The sequence below is a fragment of the Danio aesculapii genome, chromosome 5, assembly GCF_903798145.1.
Source record: "Danio aesculapii chromosome 5, fDanAes4.1, whole genome shotgun sequence".
Lineage (NCBI taxonomy): Eukaryota > Metazoa > Chordata > Actinopteri > Cypriniformes > Danionidae > Danio > Danio aesculapii.
Window position 1 is genome coordinate 25,924,706 of NC_079439.1, and position 25,360 is coordinate 25,950,065.

At 37.5% G+C, this 25,360-nt stretch overlaps 1 protein-coding gene across 4 annotated transcripts in view; it reads right to left on the minus strand.

The window, feature by feature from the left end:
• Positions 1–2,835: 2,835 nt before the first annotated feature.
• osbp2b (oxysterol binding protein 2b) overlaps positions 2,836–25,360 on the minus strand; it is a 133,037-nt gene continuing 110,512 nt past the window's right edge. For all 4 annotated transcript variants that reach the window (XM_056457747.1, XM_056457746.1, XM_056457748.1 and 1 more), the window contains 11 exons: positions 20,472–20,670; positions 18,288–18,411; positions 16,578–16,644; positions 15,616–15,768; positions 12,959–13,204; positions 10,681–10,801; positions 10,307–10,410; positions 8,014–8,109; positions 7,659–7,843; positions 5,549–5,769; positions 2,836–4,493 (listed from right to left, as the gene is read on the minus strand). In XM_056457747.1, coding sequence (XP_056313722.1) covers positions 4,351–4,493; positions 5,549–5,769; positions 7,659–7,843; positions 8,014–8,109; positions 10,307–10,410; positions 10,681–10,801; positions 12,959–13,204; positions 15,616–15,768; positions 16,578–16,644; positions 18,288–18,411; positions 20,472–20,670 — 1,659 coding nt within the window. In that variant the 3' untranslated portion in view covers positions 2,836–4,350. The remainder of the gene's footprint in view (positions 4,494–5,548; positions 5,770–7,658; positions 7,844–8,013; positions 8,110–10,306; positions 10,411–10,680; positions 10,802–12,958; positions 13,205–15,615; positions 15,769–16,577; positions 16,645–18,287; positions 18,412–20,471; positions 20,671–25,360) is intronic.

The following is a 25,360-nucleotide window of genomic DNA, read 5'->3' on the forward strand; positions in this document are numbered from 1 at the left end:
TGCTGGATTCACCTACTGTACTCTTGGTCTTTGTGTCATTTTCAGGTACCCCTACATTTCAGTGGAGGTCAAAATGATTATCCTTCCTGTGAAAGTTTAAATTAGACAATGCTCAAATGATTTGTCTCCCTGCTGAAGATTGATTTGTGTGATGATGGAGGAATACCTGAAGCAACTTTGACTCCTTTTTTGACATTTTATACTCTCTTCATGGGTTCTCGTTGAATAAATAACGTCTCATGCAAACACATATATGTGCATTCAGCCCAGCACACAGCATTGTTTAGATGTTCACTAATATCTGTTGCAAACTACACATCAGAAAAACTTTCAGACCAAAGAAACAAGTGAAGTGTAAACACAACATGAGGGTTCAGTGCATTTGGTTGTTCATGTGACCTAAAATTCTGATGGCAAGATACACACTTATTCAGATAAACCACACTTCGCAAACCTGACATGCAAGATTCCTATATTTGCGCATTTATTTTATCTTTGGCCTTTATTAGATAGATAGGACAGTAGTCAGACAGGAAGCGAAGTGGGAGAGAGGGGGTAGGGTCGGGAAATGTCCTTGAGCTGGGATTCGAACTCGGGACGCCCTGAAGTGCTACACTGAAAAAAATTATTCAAAGATAATTCCTTGGATTTACTCATTTTTTTATGTTAAGTGGTTGTAAACAATTTATTTGGGCTGAATTTAAACAAACAAATTAAGTTGAACATTGTTACATTTAATTTGTTTAAATTCAACACCAATAAATTGTTCGCAACAGTTTTGCATGCAACACTTTTTTCAGTGTACGGCACCATATGTCGGCGCGCTAACCACTATGCTATTGCGCCGACTATTTGAGCGTTTGTAAATGGGTTTTCATTTCAATGCTAATTTACATTTGCTGTAAATTTCATTAATGGTTGTTTTAGATTTTATTTAGTGAGCACATTTCTCTTTAGTTTAGCAAAGTTGAATGCAAAACATGCAAACCTTTTAGTAAGCCAATTCTTTGAACACACTGAAAATGATACAAATGCTGCATAAATGAAGTAATGTAAAAATGACGGGGGATTTCTTTTACGTGAACAAATTTCTTTTGTGTATATAGGTTGTAAACATGCCTAGCTCACATTGTTTTGCAAATGAAGATAAGTCCATTTGGATTGTACTTTAAAGGTGCAGTAGGCGATCTGCCACAATGCTAACCGGTTAGCATAATATCTTTGAAACACAGTCCCTCCCCTGACATCCAAAGCCACGCCTCCTGAAACACAAACGCACGCACCATAGAGATGACCGTAGACAACCCTCTCTCATGTGCTGTCCTAAAGCGACTCTGCTTAGTGGTTGGCCTGCGGTGTGCAGGAATTACACTTATTACTAAGCTGTACTTGCATGCTATTTCAGACCAAATATTCAGAGTAGCATGGTAAACAATATAGGGAGCGTATCACAGGTTGTCATTGTTTAAAAATGAACCAATGGCTGCGTTCAAAACCGCCAACTACTCAGTAGGTGCATTTTAATTTAAATGTACTACTCAGCCGTCAGAAAAGTACGTTCTCTACACTATGAATGTACTACATCTGCCATTTTGTCATCATCATCATGTGACCTACCCACGTCAGTTGAGTCGCTTCACTCCCATTCATGAATTCTCTTGCGGTGCATCATGGGATAGTGTAGCGTCCATCCGATGCACACTTCAGAATCTCGCCAGAAGTAATAGGTCATCTGGGTGCTTCTCACATACTGTTTTTCGAGTTCTATGAGTTCGGACATACTACTCGGCTTGCATACTGTCTTTAGCGTACTAAATAGTATAGAAGTGTGCAATTTTGGATGCAGCCAAAGTGAATATAACACCAACTTCAGCTCAGTAAAGCAGGCTAGGCGGAATAGCGCTATTTACTGATATTTTGTTGTTAAACTAAATAAAAATCTACATTGCTGTAAAAGGTCATTAATGAAACTGAAAATAGTCACATCAATCATTCGCCGGAGGATTTCAGTGGCTGAACAACACTTCTGTGCATATAACCCATTCGTAAGAACAACATCTACATAAGCTTTGCATGACTAAAATACTTTTAAAACATAACATGACCTGTCTAAAAGAAATACTTCAGCCATGGTGTCATCCTTCCTCCAGCGTGCAAAAGCAACTCCAATATTTATTCAGCATTTGTTATTATCTCTCTCTTTCATGCACTTGAACGTGCAGTGCACATGTACGCACAAACAGCAGATCTGCGTGAATGGGTGCAGATGTACAAATCTACATTTGTTGATAGACAGTTTGGGCTACTTATCAGAATTATTAGCATGACAATATTGAATTGGATGAACATTTTTTAGTCCTATGCCTCACCCAGAATATAAAAATACATATAAATACATTTAGATCATTTACTTTAATCATTTCTATTGGAACGTGAAGAGATTTTCAACCAGCACAAGCAAAAATGTTTCTGAAGACAATCACCTACTGCACCTTTAAAAATAATTTTGAGCAATAGTTTTAGTTTCCTAAAATAATTTGTGTGAGCACACCCTGAAACTGTTTTTTTAGACTACTACAAAATCTTCAAACTAAAAATGACTATATAAAGATGTTCGCTTTTTAAAACATGAAGCAAATCACCTCATCCCTTTCATTCATTCGACATCAAAACAGTCCTGAAACAAGCATACAGACATAAGAAGTGCCTGCCGGTATGCGATGTCAGTGTGTTTTAATAGAAAAGACATTTATCATCATACATGGACAGCTTGTCAAGAGCAAAGCTTGGACTAGCTGGAGTTTTTTAGATTAAAGAGGCATTTACAAGTAAACATTTTGGTTAAAATTCAGATTTTTACCAAACCACAGCATTTATTAGGATGGCATAGCATCATTACTTTTGTTTCCTTTAAAATAAGAAGTATATGGTTATCACAAAATACATACGATGGCGTGAGTGCAAAATAAGACTTCTACATTCTTGACAGCAATCGGGAATAAAGTGAGAACTGATCTCCAGCGATGTCACGTCTGAATCCACAGCTTTGAGAACAAGAATTGTTTCAAAATGATTAGCAAAATGTCAACATTTCCTTTTTTGTCACTCCTGAGTCCTGATGATCATTTTTAACCATGTAAGAAAGTTGTACTAATCTTATGTATTGTTACAGGGGCTCTCAAATGACCAATTCAAAAATAATGATAATATACAATGTGCTTCTCGTCCCAGCAGCCCTTTCCCTCAGGGCATGTTTTAAACCACTCTATCTCTACTACTGCTAATAAATACAAGCACTTTATAAACACAAACACAAGCTCAACCGTCGGTTGCTTGTGTTTTGAGTATCACACGTTGCATTATGAATGGAAAATAGTTTGCTGTTCTCTGAGAGAATCGAGCGGATGACTTGTTTACTTTTATTGGTTGATCGTTCACTCATTCATTAAGTATACTGATTGTACAAAAAAGTATTTTAATTGCATTGATATGCATCGTACTGTGACAGTCACAGTAACATGGACATGACCACTGGGGGGCTCCACCGAGTCAATGCAGGAAGCAGCTAATTTATGTGCATGACGATCCGTGGATTTAAAAATAGGTTTGTCTGAAGCTCAGTGGTGAAGCGAAGACATGAGATCATTCTGGCTGTCTAATTATCTATGCAAAGTGGGTGGAGCCAGGAAGAAAGTCTGTAGCTGGGTGTCCGATAAAAGAATAAGATCATGTTCCTCTGGCATATGCAAGTATTCAATCTTCCTTTGCCCAAATGTGGTGGTTTTGCTGATATGAAGCAAAGCTGAACAATCAGATCATTGAGTAGTTAAGTGTCCTCTCTTTTAAATGCCAGTTTCTTTACGTGTTGTCCAGCAGGGGGCGACGAGGAGCATATTTGATTTGATCTCATTAGAAATAAGACTCAGTCTCGTGTGCGTCACTGTAGGAGATGCAGGGAAAGTGCATTCGTGAAGGGGTTGTTCTGAATAAAAAGAACCTGATTTGCTTTGGAAGATAATCTGGGGCGGCACTTGGCTAGAAGAGTTCAGCTGCGCATTTCTCACACTCACACACACACACACAAAATCATCACTGAGGTGAAAACATTTTTCGGTCTCGCATCTTGGGAGTCTGTTCAGTAGTTGGGCAAAGGTATATGTCATTGGGCTGCAATCACACACTCACGCTAAACACACACACACACTCTCTCTATCTCTATCTAAGAGATTCAAACAGTGGAGGTGTTCACACCCTGCCTCCACGTCCTCTGCGGCCCTGATGAGTCTGTGTAGTAGGTTTATTCCTCATTTGTTTTTGTCAGTCTGCAGAGTCAGTCAAGTGTTTGTGTGTTCAGAAGATCTCTGGACACATACTCCAGTCCTGTCGGTCTTTGGCCTCCCAGTATCCCCCCTTATAAACGAAGATGTTCTCTCCTGTCATTTCATCCGTCGTCTGGTGGAACCATAGTGGTTTATACCCCTCAAAGTCTTCTCCTGGAACACAAAACAACAGGTCATCTGTTTTCATCTGACTGGCTCACACTGTATGACTTAAAAACAAAAATCTTTAATGACTGTAGCTTGTTAGACTGAACATGATCTACGTCACACTGTAGGATCTCATTATTGTCATAATGTCAGTCTCAACAATCTAGATGTGCCAAACACAGACATATGAAAGACTCATCAGTGTTGGTTAAGTGAGAAAACGAACATGCACAAAAAAAAAAACCTGCATTCGCCTCTCTTCCAGATGTGACATTTATAAATAGCAAATGATCTTGAAATTGTGAGCAGCTGACTGCTGTCAGATCTTCACCTTGTGAACAACACCTCCTGATTATTAGCATCATCATACAAAAGAGCACATGCCGATATACTCATTTCTGTGCTTGAGAATGAACAAAGAAATTAAAATCCCAGAGTCTGAAATGGAGGTCCTGCTGGCGGAGATAGAGGCTCATGTGGGGACACACAAGTCTATCCAGTGGGATTTCACGCAAAATTATATTTACAAAACTTGTGAACTAGGCATGTTTACATATATACACAAAAGAAATTTGTTTAACGTAAAGAAATCCCCCGTCGTTTTTACATTACTTCATTTATGCAGCATTAGTATCATTTTCAGTTCAGTGTGTTCAAGAAAATTCACGCAAAATTATATTTACAAAACGTAAAATAAATAAATAAATAAGTAAATAAAACATAAAAAAAGACGTTTTATATTATGATCACTGGTCAAAAAAAAAAAAACATGGATGGATGGATGGATGGATGTATGTATATATATATATATATATATATATATATATATATAGTTTACTAATGCTGGCAGAATTTAAATCGGAGGGCAAATCTAATCACAATGGCCAATAATTGTCTGTTGGTGAACATGCCAATACAAAGACCACAGATTTTAGTCTAGAATTATAGGAATCTTTTAGGATTTCCAAAATTGGTCTCAAACAATCAACTCATGGGCAAAATCATTTAGTGTCAGTCAGGCTTAAGATCAGCCAAGAGATTTTAGCGTCACCTGGGCTCACCTTCATCAATGGCCCTGGAGGCCTCAGCTTCTCTCCTCCTCCTCACAGCTCTCTGTTTCTCCTCCAGCCTCTGCTTCTCCGCGTTGGCCTCATCCCAGCGTCCCGCTTCCATCAGCCGCTGGTCCGGCCTCAGCCTGCTGTCCGTCATGCTCACACCATCCTCCTCCTCATTCAGGGTCAAAGCCAGAGAGGAGAAATAATACATGTTCTCCGCGTTATCTCTAGACAGAGAGAGGAAACAAAAGCTAAAACATCACAGAGAATTCTACAATCTATTGTGCAAAGCCTTTAGTTAGTTCATAATAACAGTTAGGTAATAATAATAATAGGTTGTTTAGACTGTTAGTAGTTTGAAAGGCAAATATTTCTTAACTACCTACTTGCATATTAAACTATCTACCCTTGGCTGATTTATATTTAACGCGTCCGCGTGACATGACTTCGGCTGGCGGAGTGCCCAATTTTTTTGGAGACTCGAGCAAACAGTTCGCGCGGCGCCGCATTTGATTTGAGTTAATTATGAATCACTTTGAAGAGATTTTGTCTGAAACAGGTATCTGTATAATCCATGATCATAGGGATAACCAGATGGACAATAATTCTTGGCAAGAAATCAACAGCAAAGCAACAGCAGGGAAAGAAAGTTTTTATTAAAATTTTTAGAAAAACTTGAGGGATAAGTTTGTTAAAACCAAAGAGAGGCCATGGCAAAAGTGGAGACCCAAGAGGTTTTAATAAATAATCACAGAATATGTTTTTCCACCAGTCAGAGGTTTTACACTGATGTGTACATTACAATTTTACATTTAAAACAATTTAATATTTACTAAACTAAAATGAAGTAACAAATTATGTCTTCGATAACTGGAAAGGAATATTTGAACCTACAATATACTGATGCCCTGTTTTTTTAGGCTTTATTGGTGATAATGGTCAGGAATGTTGAACCGTTATTGCCTTTTTAGCATATAAGTGGAGGAAACAAACTAGAACAGTGTGAATTGTGGAGTGAGCTAAATAAAAAAAATCTGTGTTTTTTAGTAAGTTTTTTTTATTCTTCACATAATAAAAATAAATATATTTGTAAAGCAAATCAGTGGTCAGCAGAGGTCCGTGACTCGGGGCCAGACGAAAGTGTAAATCAGCCTTTAGTAGAGCTTTACTGAGGTCGGTAGTTTGTTTGTAGTAAGTAGTAGTTTGGTTAGTTTGACTGCTGGTAGTGAGTCTGGTAAGTAGTTAGTTCAGCAAATAAAGGCCCCAGTACTCTTCAAACTAAGTTGTTTTTTTGTACTGCATTTAAGGGCAAAAAGAAGTCTGAAAAGGCTACGTGAAACGATATAGTGTTTTCAAACCTACTACTCCCCAGGCAACAGTAAGTGGGGTTTTCAATGTCCTGCATTGCTTGAGTGTACTGCTTAACACAACAACAATGGCAGCTGAGAAAGAACACATTTCATAAGCACATCAACAGTGACGGAGATCCATGACTCACCCACCAATTGCTTAACTGTCACAGACCAATGGTAGCCAAAAAAAAGTTTAAGAACAAAATGAACTCCCCCCAAAAGTTTGTTTAGGTGGGCTTTTTCAAACTGCCGAAACAAACTCATAAAGAACTTCGTTGTGGCCATATTTGATTCAAAATGACATCATTTCAGTTATTTTTTGGGGCCTTAAGTCACTACTTGCTTGCTCTGAACTGACAATTCTAAGACATAGTTTGGTAATGCCTTGGAACATGTTTGGTTAGTTTACTAAGAAGTTTGATCAGTAGTTCTCCTGATAGGTGGGTAGTTTATCCTGCAAGTAATTCATTCTGTCAGAAGTAAGTCTTTTAGGCAGGTAATTAGTTTTGCAAGTAGGTAGAATCTTACATAGATAACCAAATACTTAACCATGCTAAATCAACTAATCTTAGACTCAGGTTTGGTAAGTATTGCCTTATTTCTTTAGTTTGTTAAGTTGTTATTTTCTCTATGGTAGCCAAAAAGGATGTTAGTTTTGCAGGTACTGTAGGTAGTTCAGTCTGTCAGTATTGAGAAAGGTTGTTAGTTCTACAAGCAGGTTGTTGAGTGTGTCGTCATAACTGATATTTGACGGAGTGTCTTACGGTAGAGGGTATTTCTTCCACAGCAGTTTGGGTGAGAGGGTCTGATAGACGGTCTTCTGCTTGCCCTCAGAGCTGCTGCTTCCTCTGCTGCTCTGCACAATCTTGGCGCTCTCCATCTTCTCATCCCATGTGCCTGACAGGATGTAGTTTGCCTGGCCATCACTGTCCATCACCACCCCTGTGACCTTACGGTGGGAGAACAAGGGTAACAAGCTCTAAGGCTGAACTACAGAAGCATGAGGACAGAGCAGGATGGACAGATGGCTTAGCTGGCTCTTATCTGCTAGCAATATTATGTGATTGATTACAGGAAATGGTCTGGGGAAAGGTAGAGCGTAAACCGTCCCAAACGTACCTTTCGTGGGACTTCCCTTGAAAAGTAACTGTAGGGAGAGAACTTGAGCTGACAGGTCTCTTTGGTCCTGTGGTTGACTATATCAATATCTCCTGACTGAAACAAAGAAACAAGACTTGGTATTAAATCAATGGTTCTCAAAATTCGGTGCTCATGGTATGAGAGATTTATATTTTGTATAATATTAAAAGTTTCTTAAAGCCCAAAAAGCAAAACAAAATTTAAAGAGTGCCTTTGATTACCTTTCATATAGTGTGTAATGTAGCAAAAACAAACAAAGAAACTTCTCGAACAAGACAACAGTAATTCCATTTTACCTCTGTCTGTGGCTGTCCTCAAACAATGTCTACTTAGACTTAACATTAAATTGTTACTTCACCCACGGACGGACATTTTGTTTCAATTGCCTGAGTATTTGTTCATCTTCAGAGCACAAATTAAGATATTTTAGATGAAATCTGAGAGCTCTCTTATCCTCCATAGTCAGCAACACTTCAGAGATGTTAAAGAAGTGAGTTTTACAGGTTTTTTTTTTGTCACACACATGTTCTTGTGGCTTCATCTGATTACAGTTGAACCACCGAAGTCACATGGAATGTTTTTTTGGGTTCTTTTTCTGGACTTTAAACGTCTATGGATCATTGCTGTGTAAGGAGGATCTGAGAGCAAAAATATCTTCATTTGTGTTCTAAAGATGAATGGAGGTCGCCGGAGATTGGAACGACGTGAGAGTGAGTGATTAATAATGACGTGATCCTTTAAACCAAGGGTGCCCAAACTCTGTCCTGGAGGGCCGGTGTCCTGCAAAGTTTAGTTCCAATCCCAATCAGACACACCCGGACTAGGTAATCAAGCTCTTACTAGGGATGTATCTCAATTCCAAGAACGCAAAGAATGGACTTGCTTTCTTGTGAAGACCAGTCTTGCCAGGTCACCTCGGAAGAAAGAACTCAGGAGACCACGAGAATACAGAATGCGTGAAATAGGACGCTGCGTTCTTCCTGATGGTCACATGACCTTTACGCAGTTTTAACAGAAATTTATTTAAACATGACAGCGTTCATACAACTATTTTTTTTCCTTTTTTCAATATATATAACATACACAAAAACCTTACAAATATATTTTGCACAATACAAATAAAAGACAATATTAATACCAATTTCAGCAAATAAACACCCTTAATGTGTTTATGCCTTTATTAAGATTTTCATGGTGGTTTACTTTCACCGCTCATTTAGGGAAACTCCTGAGATAAATAAGTGAATTCATTTATTCATTTTCTTTTTGGCTTAGTCCCTTAATTAATCTGGGGTCGCCACAGTGGAATGAACCACCAACTTATACAGCATATGTTTTACGCAGCGGATGCCCTTCCAGGTGCAATCCATCACTGGGAAACACCCATACATTCTCACTCACACACATTACGGACAATTTAGCTTACCTAATTCACCTATAGCGCAAGTCTTTGGACTTGTGGGAGCACCCGGAGGAAACCCACACAAACACGGGGAGAACATGCAAACGCCACACTGAAATGCCAACTGACCCAGCCGAGGCTCAAACCAGCGACCTTCTTGTTGTGAGGCACCCACTGCACCACCATGACGCTGAGATAAATAAGTTCTATCTCTGAACTTTAATAAGTCTATATAAAATGCTGCACTTCCCACCTCCTTTAATCAGTCACAATGACTTCTGGAATTTCTCAAAGCGAGTTCGGTGCTCAAGTCTGCATCCTCGATATCAAGAACACATCCGGGAACTTTCACCCATCCTCCGTTATTGTGGTCATGAGTTTTGGAACTGAACTTTGGCAGTTGAAGAAATCAGCAAGGACATTGGTCCTTTAGGACCACGTTTGGGCACCCCTGCTTTAAATGCTACAGTAGTAGATGAGACCTGAGTTTGGACTAACACTAACTAATAATATTGCTCTGACTTGCACTTATTACTTTATTACAGTGACTTTAGAACATCGTTTCACTTCAGAGAAAAATGGAAATCCACCAAAAGAAACTTAGAAACCTTTAAAAAAAAAAGCATCTGAAATTCACTGCTAATGCTGTTGGTCAAATCGCTCTATCTCTATTGTTTATACGTTTAGTGTATGTTTAGTCTTTTAGATTCAGAAAGGGCCATCACAAAAAAGACAAAATACTATTTAAAATGATAAAATAATGTCTTAAAGCAAAGTGTTCGTGATGTTTCAAGCCTTTGAATAATTAAACTACAGAAAGGAATCAAGCAGGATGTTACAGTAGATAATTAGTAAAGTCAGAAGTTGAACCTGATCAATCCACAGTTTGCCCACGATGATGTTGTGCACGGTGGAGGTGACTTTACGCCACACGTAGTGGTTTCCACTTGCATGAAACTGCAGGTGTATCGCACCTGGATAAAAAAAGAGAGAGAGATAATCAGTGTGTTTGTCTATGAGAGAGAGAGAGAGAGAGAGAGAGAGAGAGAGAGAGAGAGAGAGAGAGAGAGAGAGAGAGAGAGAGAGAGAGAGAGAGAGAGAGTCTGATCCTGTTAGAGCAGATTGGACACTTCTGACAATAGAACATTAATGAATTCTCTGAATGACAACAAACTAGATCAACATGATGTGTGGGCCTTTCCTGAATGTGTTTGTATGAAGAACAGTGAGGAGCAGAGACTCACCCAGAGGCATGATGGAGAGGTATTTTCCACGAAATTTGCTAGCAATGGTGATTTCCTGCCACAGGGACCAGCCTCGCTGTGACACCACATGATGAGCGGCCGCTGGTGGATGATGACTGACCTGACAAATACAGAGCAGAGCAATATGAAACACACCACTAGATGGCGCTCTCACTCTATTCATTCACACTCTTGTTGTCCTTCTATGGGTGATTCTATCACCTTCAACGGTCATTACCCTCCACACACTAACCATGCATGAAAAGCTCCACTAATGGCTAAATGTGACTGAAAAAGTGCATTGTAGCACTACAAACCCTGATGGCTCACTTACGAAAAAATAGCTTTATTTATAATCGAGTCCCACATTGTTAAATGATTGTTGCTAAATTAGACATAAAGAAATGTAAATGCCACTCTCATGATCAAAGTTGAAAGAAGAAAGATTTTAAATCACATCACATTACCAATCAATACTTATTTTGGAGGGTTTGTTTTTTCCCAAACAATGTACAGTTGAAGGCAAAATTATTAGCCCTGCTATGAAATTGTAATTATTTTTAAATTATTTCCCAAGTGATTAATAATAGAACAAGGACATTTTCACAATATTTCCTTTATATTTTTTCCTTATTTACTTTAGTCAGAAGATTTTTTCAGAATCATTTTTAGAGTTGATAATATTATTTTAAATGTTTTTTTAGATTGGACAAGAGTGGTTTGCTCAGTAACCAATGACCTAGTTAACCTAACCGGAGGTTTTTCTTTCCGTTCGCCTTGCGGTATCAAATTCCATTAACATCCTGAATTAAAATATGCTGAATGAGAGTAAACTGCTCTAAGTAAAGGTCGCATCTATGGACGCGCAGGCCCTGAACACATGTCAGCCACAACAGGAAATAAAAAAACTGCAACTACATTATTTGCGTTATTTTTTTTTAATGCGTTAAATATTTCAAATTAATCACGTGCTTTAACGCGCTAATTTTGACAGCCCTAATATATATATATATATATATATATATATATATATATATATATATATATATATATATAAAATTTGCAGATGACACCACAGTGATTGGTCTAATCAGCAATAATGATGAGACTGCCTACAGGGAGGAGATATAGCATCTGGCCACTTGGTGCACCGACAATAATCTGCTCCTTTACACCAACAAGACCAAGGAGCTCATTGTAGATTTCAGGAAGGGAGAGGACAGGCTCACATGATCCCATCCACATTAATGGGATGGCCGTTGAGCCTGTCTCATCCTTCAAGTTCCTGGGGACCCACATCTCAAAGGACCTCTCCTGGACCACCAACACCTCCAGCCTGGTCAAGAAGGCTCACCAGTGCCTATTTTTCTTAAGGCAACTTAAGAAGAACCAGCTTTCATCAGCTGTCTTGGTGAACTTCTACCGCTGCACAATAGAAAGCATCCTGACCAACTGCGTCACAGTCTGGTATGGAAGCTGCTTTGTTGCGGAGCGTAAGGCACTGCAGCGGGTGGTGAAAACTGCCCAACGCATCACAGGGACTACACTGCCAGCCATTGAGGACATCCAGAAGAAACGCTGTCTGCGCCGAGCACGCAGTATTCTTAAGGACACCTCTCACCCTGCTCACAGACTGTTTTCTCTCCTGCCTTCCGGCAGGCGCCTCAGGCTTCCCCAGACAAAAACCAGCAGACAGAGGAACAGCTTTTTCCCCAGAGCTGTCTCCCTTTTGTAATTATGTACACACCCACTATACATATACATTTGTAATTGTTTATTTATCTGCACATTTCTGATTATTACATAGCATCTTGTACATATATCCATTTATTATAAATCTCTATTCAAAGCTAAGACAACCTGTATATAATGTTGATAGTACATCCATCTGTAAATATTACCATAGTTTTTCTATAACTGCATTTTATAACATACCTGTATCCTGCACTTGCTGCTATTGCACTGCTGGTTAGACCTGAACTGCATTCCGTTGCCTTGTACTTGTACATGTGTAATGACAATAAAGTTGAATATAATATAAATAATATATATAAATATAAATAATTAACAAATAAACTTAAAAAAATCATACAATGTGATTTCTGGATTTTTATTTTTAGATTCTGTCTCTCACAGTGGAAATGCACCTATGCTGAAGATATTAACCTTACATTAAAAACTCATCATACTTTTGAATGATACTGCACTGACGAAGCCTGCCAGACTGAGCTAAATGCCAGTAGATACACTCCAGACATCTGGACTCTTTCACACTGACCTGTTCACAGAGGGAACGGTAGCCGAATTCTTCCAGGCGGTCGAGTTCATAGGTCTCTCCTAGGAGAGGGTTGAAGGGCTTGGCCGTCCGATGCACTGTGGTGGAGTATGAGGACACAGAGAAGGCCGCGACCAGACACATCTGCTCCAGAGAGTTTTCACAGCGCGCCGCTTTATCCAGCAGCTCATGATACTCCAGATCCTCCGTCAAACGCTGCAGCATGGACAGCGGCTCGTTGAAGTTCACCTGCACAGAGAGGAAGAGAGATGCAATTCACTTTCTTTTACAACTCACTCTTCAGTATATAAGAATACTACATATATAAATTGTTATTTTTTTTAAATGAGAAGTTCAGAATCCGCATAATCTTTTTTTTTTCCTGCCCGTTTTTGACTGCTGTAACATTCAGAAATGTAAGTTGTAACCTTTCTTCATGACTCACTCAATTCTGTTTTTAGGTTTGATAGCTGCTTTGTCCACACAATAAAGGGTAAACATTGAAGTACCTTAGTTATTTAGTAAAACATGGCATCAATAGTCACTAAAACTAAAATTCTTGTAAATATTGAATAATAAAGATTACATCGATTCTTAAAAGATTATTTCACCCAAAAATAAAAATTCATTATGCGGTCATGATTATTATGACAATCATGTTGTTCCAATACCCTGAGACCTCCGTTCATCTTCGGAACCAAAATGAACATATTTTAGATGAAATATGAGAGCTATCTCATCCTACAAAGACAGTGCCAGTCCCAAGATGTTCAAGATCCAAAAACACCATTAAAATATTTCATGGTACTTCAGTGGATCAACTGTAATTATACGAAGTTCCCAGAACACCTTTGTGCACCAAAAATGGTAAAAAAAATGACTTTGTTAGCCAATAACTTCTCTCCTGTAAACGATCAGGTGGCGCGTTTACTACGGTTAATACAACATATTGCCATTAGAGTCAGCAGAACAACTCAAAAAAAAAAAAGCGTCGTATTGCTTAAAGTAAATAATCACCCTGATATGACACAGATGAACACAATTTATATATATATATTATATATATTAATTTTGGTGCACAAAAGTGTTCTTTGAGCTTCATATAATTACAGTTGAACCACTGGTCACATGGAGGGCCCAATCATACAACCGGCGCAATAAGGCGCAAGACATGTTTCCATGACTTGTTGCTAATTTCAGACCAGTGCCACCTTAATTTTGCGTTGTTTAAATAGTAAATCCATTTGCGCCACTTTGTGGACTCATGGGTGTTTTGGTCTACAAAAGAGGTGTGTTAAAGCACATTGTTGGCGCGTTGCTATTTTGAGGTACTAAAATAGACTGTTCAATAGACCAGCTGAAAGCAGGTCTAAAGTCCAGCGCAGAGCTCATTAGTTGTGTGCATGCCTCGCTTACATATTGCTTCAAACACTCAAGATGTAGAGCAATACACAAATATTTTTACAAATGAAAAAATTAAAGGAATAAAATATTACAAAAATTATTATTTTCTACATAAATATAAAAACCACTGCCTCCATGCCTTCTTCATCTCAGGGGTCTTTTTTTGTTTATTCATGACTATTTGCTTTGGTATAATGTTATTATTATTAGTAGTATTATTATTATTTATTAAATGCATATTTATATTTGTTTTATTAAAAACAAGCTTAGATTTGTCCACCTGTCTTTAGACCATATGGGGTATAGCATGTGTATTTGGATATAATGTTATTGTTATTTATTCGTTTGCTGGAAATTAGAACTGATTTTAGAAATAGTTTTGAAACAAATCTTTGCGCTTAACAAATGAAATTAAATATGTAGGCTAATGGATGTCTTCAACAGAGTGCGTACAACAGTGTTTCCTTATCCACCAAAGAGAGAAAGTGAAAGAGAAAGTAAAGGCCGAATGGAGGAGGCTCATCCTCGCGCTGCAGATGGTCTGTTTAACTGTTTTCTCGCAAGTGAAGTGTTCAGTTTTTCCACATAAAGTCCGCCATGTAAATAGCAAATGCGCCATGGCGCGACACAACTGACACTTATAGGAAATGAGAGATGAGACTCTGATTGGTTTATTCTCAAAACACACCCATAACTCATTAAGAGAATAAGCTCAACCCTGTTAGACCATGCGCCGTGGCACAGAGTGTATTTTTCTGTCCTTAAAATAGAAAAAGTGGATTCGGACATGCCCTTAATGATTTTGCACCCTGCGCCTTAGACTTTGTGCCTAGACCATTAAAATAGAGCCCAGAAAGTTTTGATTTAGTTCAATTTCTAGACTGTGAATGTCTTGGGACCCTTGTTGTATATGGAGGCTCAGAGAGCTCTCAGATTTCATCTAAAATATCCTAATTTGTGTTCAAAATATGAACAAAGATTTCGGGATATTAAAACAACATGTGAGTAATTTAATAACAGAATTTTAATTATTGGGTGAAAAAAGTGTTCACAAATTGTTCCCTGACTTTTATCTCCTCTGTACTTTAGAAGTAATGGGCTGTTTACTATCATGATTTTCACCAGTTTTATTTCTGATAGAATTGAAGTGCTCATAATGCAGACATGAAGCAGAAATGGATTTGCAGATTTCAATTTCCTGACATTACTTTTTTTACACACATTTTAATAAAAATCAACCTGTGCATGTGACTTACAGGCATTGGGATTTTGGAGAGCTCTTTGCCAATGCAGTTCTTCATGATGCTCCACAGATTGAGGGAATAGTTGGGTTTCTCTGAGATCCGGGATCGCCTCTTCCTGCGAGGCTGCAGCTCTTTCCCTGAAAAATCATTACTGCTCACAGAACACTAAAAAAAGACAGAGAGAGCCGAGAGTGTTTGTATTAAAAAAACAAACAAACATCTGAAATATGTAATGTGTTTGTGCTAAAAGACATTATTTGAAGGGCCCGACTGCCCTCGAGGAGCATAACACATAAACATTGACAGCTGACTGACGCTCCGTCTGTCTCGGAAACTGAGTCACCGAGAGAGACATGAAACGAGAGCAGCAGATATCAGTTAATTAAGAGTCGCTTAATTGAGATGAACAACAGCTGTGATGAACACAGACCGCCTGAGGAAACATTCACCGTCACACAGAGCTTACTGGATCCTTACACCACATGAGATACAGCTCTGAAAGTCTAAGGTCACTAATGAAAATGATTCGATTTAACATTAGTTTAATAATTATAATAATAAATCACATACATACAGTTAAAGACAAAATGATTAACCCTTCGATTATAATTAACACTTAATACACATTTTAATTCATTCATTCATTTTCCTTCGGCTTAGTCCCTTTATTAATCCCTTTATGATGTTCTGTGATCTGTTGAATAAATCTGTTTTTTTTTACTCGTTTAGGCTGAACAGAATTATTTTCTTTTCTTTTTTTCCCCCTCCGATACTTCACTCTAAGCATAAAATGGCACTTTATTTTTCCAGTTTGATTTTAAGTTAAAGTGTCACCTACACCTTCAATGGCCTGAGAAATTAACACCAATTAAAAGTTTTTAGATGCTTCTACGCCTTTCAAATGAGAGTTTGACTGTGCTTTTCTGCAGTGTATATGATTATTGTTTTGGACTCCTGTTTTATGTACCACTCACATTGTCCTCCTGGTTCCAGTCACTGGGCTGTCCTCCGCTAGCACCGCTGAGATTACTCTGAGAACGCCTGAACAGACAACACAGACAGTGCTTAGAGGATCAAGTGCAGACAAATAAGTAGAACACAAGTGTCACATTGTTTGATTCATTTAGCAAAGATCATATCTTAAAAGATGCTATGTTAGCAGATGTTATCCTCTATTATTTACTATAAAAAATGAATGAATAGTAAATAAATAAAGATAACCACACATAATACCAACCCAGGCTCATTCTGAAAACTTACCACTATATACATTACTGGAGAGCATGACATACATCCCAGGAGGTAAATTTTCTGCAGTTTTTGTTTTCGCGATTCCACCAGAGGCTGCTGTGTATGCTTTTTGAGATCTCAAATTTATCTTGTGAGTGCCATTCGCGCCTGCTGTTCTCACGTAAATCCACCAGAGGCCGCTGTCGACTGACTGACTTACTGACTGAATGACTGATTCGACTGACCCACCCACCTCCTTCCCTAAACCCAGCCAATAGTGTTTTCAAAAGTACCAATTGACCCGCCCACCCACTTCCCTAAATCCAACCGACAGTTTAAATAATCCAGAAAAAGAAAAGCCCTTGCCTGATTTTTACCACGTTTTCAGACTTCACCACTTTCTCACCCAGTTATTTACTTGTTTATTATATTTTTTGGCTTATGTTTTTGTGTTATTCGCTTTCTGGAACCGCTCCAACCACCTCGTCGTGGTCAACTACTCTCTGTGTCTCAAGTCAGCTGACGTATATAGCGAGCTACAGGACAAACTGGTAATGGCAGGAAAGCCGCCCATACGGAGGTAAGCAGTTAGCTGGTAAGCAAGAAAAGGAACGGCGTAGTGTTTGTTTTAAAGATGAAAAGCAGACATACGCACTTCTGGATACATAATTCGCGATCTCCATAAATGCATACAGGGGGACATTTTCAGAATGAGCCTATGTTGTAACATACCTCACTGCATGACAGTAATGCATAGCAGTTTTCTAAGGCTACTTTCACACAAAACTATTCATAACCGCATATTTTAAAGAAGCAACATTTAAAAAATAACTTTTTACCCCCAAAACACTGGCAATTGTCACCATAAGCACTAATAGCGTTATTAAAATCCAGCAGTGTCTAAAAAATAAAGTGTAAACAAAAATTGGGGGAAAAAATAAACAGGGGGGCTAATAATTCAGGATGGCTAATAATTCTGACTTCAACTGTAGTTTAGCTACAAAAGTTCAAACATTCCAACACAACAGAAGCTCAAACAAGACCCACAAATTATGCAGCTCCCACATTGCTCTCCAGCGGAAAAATGAATGAATTGAAGTCTCAGAAATAGTAGAACGGTGCCTTCAGAAATGTATTTATAATTCATGAATGCTGGCATTGCATTCAAACTTTCCATTTTCTCATAACCTCTCTCTCAGCCACGACTTAAACGAATGCCGCCTGTACCGCTTACACATTTAGTCTAGATCTGTGTGGCTCCCATAGGAATCGTGTGGGAATGCAGACCTCTAGATCAGTGTCATCATCCTCTAGTCACGTGTTAACAAAAGCACCTGGCAGAACAACACTTAAAGGGGTAATTCACACAAAAAAGAAAACCTTGCCAGATTATTTAGCCTCATGTTGCTGAAAAACCTCTATGGGATTTTTTGGGGGGGTGGAATGAGGCTGACCTGTGTTGAGAGGGGTCCGTGGCAGTCACTGTTATAAAGGCAGGTGAGTCCTCCATGGCATCAAAATACTCTGTATCCTCATCTTCATCACTCGCTTCCTCTTTCCTGGGCCTTTCACTCACTCCTGCACAAGCACAACAAGACAAGGACAGAGTTACAGAGTTTACAGACATCACATGTGGAGTGTTGGCAAGAGTGTGGGCAAGTTATTGGAAACTAAATAATTAGTAATTACATAATTAAAATTGCGTTTAAAGGGATAGTTCACCAAAAACTGAAAATTCCTGAAAATCATTCACTTATCACAAACTTTTTTGCATTTCTTTTTTCTGTTGAACATAAAAGACATTCCGAAAAATCTTGAAAACCGGTAACTATTGACTTCCATTGAAATATTCTTTTTCTACTGTCAAGATTCTGCCACTTCGGTCTTGCTAATTCTTGTTTTGGTGGCAGAGTCCAGACACTATTCTTGTCATGTCTTGTATGTTGTGCTCGGCTCGAGTTTTCTCGTTATTGTCTGTCCTTGTCCTTATATGAGCGCCATCCTGGCTGTGCTCGGGCCATGCGCGCTCCCGCTTGATGTCCCAGGTTGGCACTGGGATGAAACATGCACATTGCATGTGTGAGTGCACAGTGAGTCTCTTTATTTACACGTGTCTTGTGTTCAGTCTTCTGTTGGTGTTTTAGCACATGGTACATGTTTACATGCGCCACGTGCTTTAGTGTCATGTTCATATGAACACACAGTTAATGAGTTCTCTCTACGGCTGTGTGTTCTAGTCTCATTTTATGTGAGCACATGGCTTGTGTTTCTTTGTGTTATGTGCTTATCGTCTATTGTCTAGTCCCACTCTCCTTGTTAACCCATTATTAGTTTATTATGTTCACTTGTTTGTTTGTTAATTATTTCTGCTTATATTCTCCCCATGTCTGCTATCCTGTGCCAGTTCGTCGTCGATTATTGCCTTGTCCTTTCAGTCCAGCCCTGATCCCTGCCAGCCTGCCCTGTTTGTGTGTTTTGTTAATGTATTCCCCCTCATGGTAGCTTTTGTTTTATTTTTATTATTAAGAAATCCATTTTAGTTCTGCACTTGAGTCCTTCTTCCCTTTCCCTACAGTAAACGTGACATCCTACAAACCTTAAGAAACACATAAAGGTGTGTAAATAATGAGTGAATTTTTTTTTTTGAAAAAAAAAAACCCTTTAAATAACTTCTCTAATTACTTTGCCTAAAAAGTATTTTTATTATTCAAATTTAATTAAGTTAAAAAAGTTTATTATTCAAACTTTTTTAAAATTACTTTGTCTAAAACTTGTTTTAATTACTCATTAAGTAAAGGTTTTGCTTGACTGAATGCTACATAGAATCCCCCCAAAAATTTAAAGCATAGACTTGTTTAAATAAAAATAAAACTTTTTAAAGTTATATATAATATATATATATATATATATATATATATATATATATATATATATATATATATATATATATATATATATATATATATATATATATATATATATATATATATATATATATATATATATATATATATATATCAATCACAATTATTCGCCCCCTGTGAATTATTTTCTTTTTTAAATATTTCCCAAATGATATTTAACAGAGAAAGGATTTTTCACAGTATTTACTTTATTGTTTACATGTGGAGAAAGTCGTATTTATTTTATTTTGGCTAGAATAAAAGTAGTTTACAATTTTTAAAAAAACATTTAAGCTCAATATTATTATCCTAGAATACTAGTATCTTTAAAATATCTAGTAAAATATTATGTACAGTCATCATGGCAAAGATAATTAGAAGTTATTAGAAATAAGTTATTAAAACTATTGTGTTTAGAAATTTGTTCAAATAAATCTTCTCTCTGTTAAACAGAAATTGGGGGAAACTTTGCAGTAGGACTAACAAATTCAGACTTTAACTATATATAGTCATGAACTAATTTCTTACACAATTCCTTTTTTCTTAAGCATATGTAATTGTCTTGATCAACATAAAAAAATTACAATAATTAATTCATACAGAACTCTTGAATGCAGTTCCAATACTTAAGTTAAATGACTTATCCTCTGAAAAAGTACAGTAATCAGTTACTAACTAATAACACCCATCACTGAATAACTAATGCAGAAGTGTGTGAATGACGGTGGGCTTCACCTGTGTCGGTGGTGGGTGTATCAGGTGTGTTGACGGCGTGCGTGGGAGCCTCTCTCCAGGCTCGCTCCAGGCTGTTGTGCTGCTTTGCTAGCTGCTCGATGGTCTCCTCCAGGTGGGTACGCTGCTCACGCTCATGCTGAAGTACTCGCTGCCATCTGCGGCTGTGGCTCTCTGCCAGCTCCAGGAAATCACGGCATGCCTGCAATGGATGATACGAGACACATGAGTTGAACTTCAACACAGAAATTTTGCTATTAAATTAAAAACGTATGTCCCAAGTCTCAAAGTTCAACGTTGTAGCTGAAACAGTACAACATGGTCTAACAAAGTCAAGGGCTTGATTAGCAAAGAACGCATGGAGTAATATCATGTAAACAAGTGTGCATGAATTCAAATATCTTTAGTTTAAACCCCAACAAGTCAAGTTATCTTCATTACATTTACAATGTAGATTTTGTCAAAGAAGCTTTGCATCAGGGTTTCTGCAGGTTTCATCAAGTTTAGTTTAACACTTTTTAAGACCATTTAAAATGAAACTTTTCTGGATTAAGATTTTATCGAATGGCCCAGTATTATCATGAAGAATCTTGTATTTGTTTTTAGTTTTTTGAGGGGAATTTGCTGTAAAAATGTTTAACAGCTGTTGTGAAGTGTATTTTTTTTTGCAATAAAAAGCTTACATATAAAAAATTAAGTTTTATTGAGATGTATTGTTGGTCATTGGATGGATGCCAGCCCAAATTGAGGAGCTTTACTTAAACAAAGCAAAATTAAGACCTGTTTAGAATGATTTAAGACCAACAACACAATATGTCAGTGAATTAAAGACATTTCAAGGCCTAAAATTTAGGTTTTGAAATGTCAGACTTTTTAAGAGCCAGCAGACACCCTGTACATAGAAAATAGGAATAAGAAGCCATAACAATATTTCAGATTGTGGAACATATTCAGCACATCAGGCAGACAGCAGAGTAATGGTAGAACGCTGGTGTTAGATTCAGTTCACTTCAATGCCAATGTGAAAGAAGGAACCACTGATTAAAACGTATCTGACCCAGATAATCATCTAAAGCATTTTAATGTGATTAAACAATATTCAAGCTTATTGTATCCCATTTGATCACATAATAATAATAATAATAATAATAATAATAATAATAATAATAATAATAATAATAATAATAATAATAATAATAATAATAATAATAATAATAATACATTTTATTTATAGTGCACTTTTCTCAGACCCAAAGCACTGCAAGGCATACAAGGCAAACAGTAACAAAGCAGAATAATAAAAACAGTAAAAACATCACAATAAGACAATAAAATACGAACAATAAAATTGAATGATTAAATTGACAAAAATAATCAACCTAAATTAAAAGCAACGATAAAAAGGTGAGTCTTGAGAAGTTTCCTAAAACAGTCCGGAGAAGCGGCATTCCTGGTGCTGATGGGTAGACCATTCCATACCTTAGGCACACTTTATGAAAAAGCTCTACCACCCATGGTCTTTAGTTTACAGCATGGTGGATACAGCGAAAGCCCAGATGAAGAATGAAGACTGCGGGTGGGAGTGGCGAGAGTTACCAGGTCATCAAATGTAGTCAGGTGTTAGTCTATACACTGCTTTACATGTTAAAATCAAGGTCTTAAAATCAATACGTGACTTAATAGGAAGTCAGTGAAGTTGCTGAAGTACAGGGGTGATATGGTGGCGTGAGGACGTGTGCATCAAAACCGATGCAGCGGAATTCTGAATATACTGTAAAAATCTGAGAGCACTTGTTGGTAGGCCACTGAAGATTAAGTTACAGAAATCAAGACATGATGTGATACAAAATGTCTAATCCGTGCAATGTTACGTAGATAAAAGAAGGCTATTTTTGTCAAGTGTTTGAAATGTGAGTTAAAACTGAAATGCACATCAAAAAGTACCCCAAGGTTGCGCACCTGGGTGGAGGGAGACACTTGGCGATCATCTACAGAGAGTTTAAAATCATTACACTGGTTAACATTGGTAGGAGTGCCAATTAGTAGAACTTCCATTTTAGAACTGTTTAATTTAAGGAAATTTTGATTCCTCCAGGCTTTAACTTCCAGTAGACAGGCAGATAAAAGTGACATGGCAGAGGTGAGATCGGGCCGAGCACTGATGTAAATCTGTGTGTCATCAGCGTAGCAGTGATACCCCAGGCCAAATTTATGCATTATGAGTCCAAGAGGCAACATGTAAATACTAAATAGGAGTGAACCAGGGACAGATCCTTAAGGGACACCCTGGCGCAGCGGGACAGTCTGAGAACTATGACCACCCAAACAAACATATATACATTTTACAATTCAAAGTTTATTTGGTTTAGTACACTGTAAAACCCAAAAAGTTAAGGTACCTCAAACCATTTGAGGAAACCAATTGCAACAAACCATTTAAGTTCAAAAACTAATCCTAATGAGTACTGTGAACTTAATCTATATGAGTAATTGAAGCAATTTGAGTACAGTAAAACCCAATGAATGAAGAGAACTCAAACCAACTGAGTACTGTAAAACCCAATAAGTTAAGGCAACTCAAACCGTTTGAGGAAACGTATTGCTACAAACCATTTGAGTTCAAAAACTAATCTATATGAGTACTGTGAACTTACTCCATTTAAGTTAAAGTGATGAGGTTTTAAATGAACTCTTTTCAAATGAGTAGAATTAACTTTCAGTAAATTTTGAATTAACTACACTCATTTCATTTGATAAAGTTGACTGTTGGATTTTACAGTGTAGGTATGGGTTTGACTAAAATATTAACATTTGTTTTATTTTATAAAGATTTGATCACGTTCCTTCCAAATTTCGGGATGTCATTTAGATCTGCTACTCATCAGGAAATAACAATGGGTCAGAATTACAAATGGTTTAATTTGTTATGATTGGAAACTATGGTGTTTTCTTAACTTTTCTGAAGCTAAAACACTGCTATTGTGTTGTCTAAAACATGCTATACTGGCCATGAAACTATGTGGATGATTTAAAATACATACATATATATATACATACATACATACATACATACATACATACATACATACATACATACATACATACATACATACATACATATATATATATATATATATATATATATATATATATATATATATATATATATACATACATACATATATATATATATATATATATATATATATATATATATGTATGTGTATGTATTTTAAATCATCCACATACAGTTTCACAATTACACAATTGCAATTGATGATTCATTCTGCTGTGGTGACCCCTGATAAATCAGGGATTATGCATGTGTTACTCATTCATTCACTTTGTTTTCAACTTAGTCCCTTTATTAATCTGGGGTCACCACAGCAGAATGCATCGCCAACTTATTCAGCATATGTTTTACGCAGTGGATGCCCTTACAGCTGCAACCCATCACTGGGAAACACCCATACACACATTCACACACATACACTACAGTCAATTTTAGCATACCCAATTCACCTACACCACATGTCTTTGGACTTATGGAGGAAACCGGAGCACCCGGAGGAAACCCACACAAACACGGGGAGAACATGCAAACTCCACACAGAAATGCCAACTGACCCAGCCGAGGTTCAAACCAGCGACCTTCTTGCTGTGAGGTGGACGTGCTACCCACTACACCACCGTGCAGCCCGCCTGTTTTATTATTAAAATTATTACTACTTGTATTAATTTATTACATTAAAATAGTACTTAAATATTATCAAACTATAACTTATTTCACAAACATGCAATCATAATTAATTTTTTATTACTTTGTATAATTGATTCTAGAGATCGGCCTCAGCAGCTTCATCCTCTCTCTGTATTTCCCTCACTATAGTATCTCCATCGTGATAATCCTGCTTCCCAATTCTCTAGGGATCTTATCGGTCCTCCCGCCGCCGGCAGCACACATGAATTCAGCTGTTTCCTCATTACCGCTCCAGTCTCCCTCATAAAAACCATCCCCACAGGAAAAGATCATGGAAATACCTTCCTCTCTCTCTTGTCATTTTCTTCAGCTTATTTCTCCACACTTCTATTTCTTTACTGTTCTTATTGAAATGTCTAGGAAACCTCTCACAACCAAAAGTGTTTTGCAACAACTAAGAAATGGTACGTGACTGACGACCACAGCAGAAATGTCAAGTAGTTTATAAATATGATCATGAGTTGTAAATCTGGTGGTTAAACTGAAAGCAGAAGTGAAAGAGTTGATATGATGGCCAGTGCACAATCAGAAATGCAAACACACAGACTGTCTATGGGCTGAGTCATGCTTTTTTAGTTGAGTCTCTGACTAGCAGTATTGAGCAATGCAAGCATGCAGGAGAGGTTACTATTGGTCAATTACACAGAATAGTCACATGCTTGTGCCCAGAGGAAAATACTAGTGGTCTTGGTTCAGCAGATTTAGGTGAGTTTACTTATGGTTAAAAAAAGCTTTGGCTTATAAAATAAAATAATAGTAATTCAATTACTAAAATATTTTAGCACGATAAAGAAAACTTTATAAAAAGTTTAAAGCCCATTCACACAAGGGATAATAATTATGATGATAGAAATTGAGGTATACTCCACATCTCACATATATAATGATAAAGGCTCAGAACAACTATATTGTTGGAATGTTTTTTTTTTTTATGTGATGAAAGATTTATGTTGACAGCCAATCACAATCCAGCCTGCTCCTAAAGTGCTCAGTCATTTAAAGGGTCATGAAGTCTACCTCAGAATTTTTTCAAAAAATGCTTCATGATGGGCGTGGAGCTATGTGAGCAGAAGGAGGAGTGGGCGTGGCTGGCGGAGCAGGGCAAAAAGAGCGGAGAAAACAACTGTTAGTT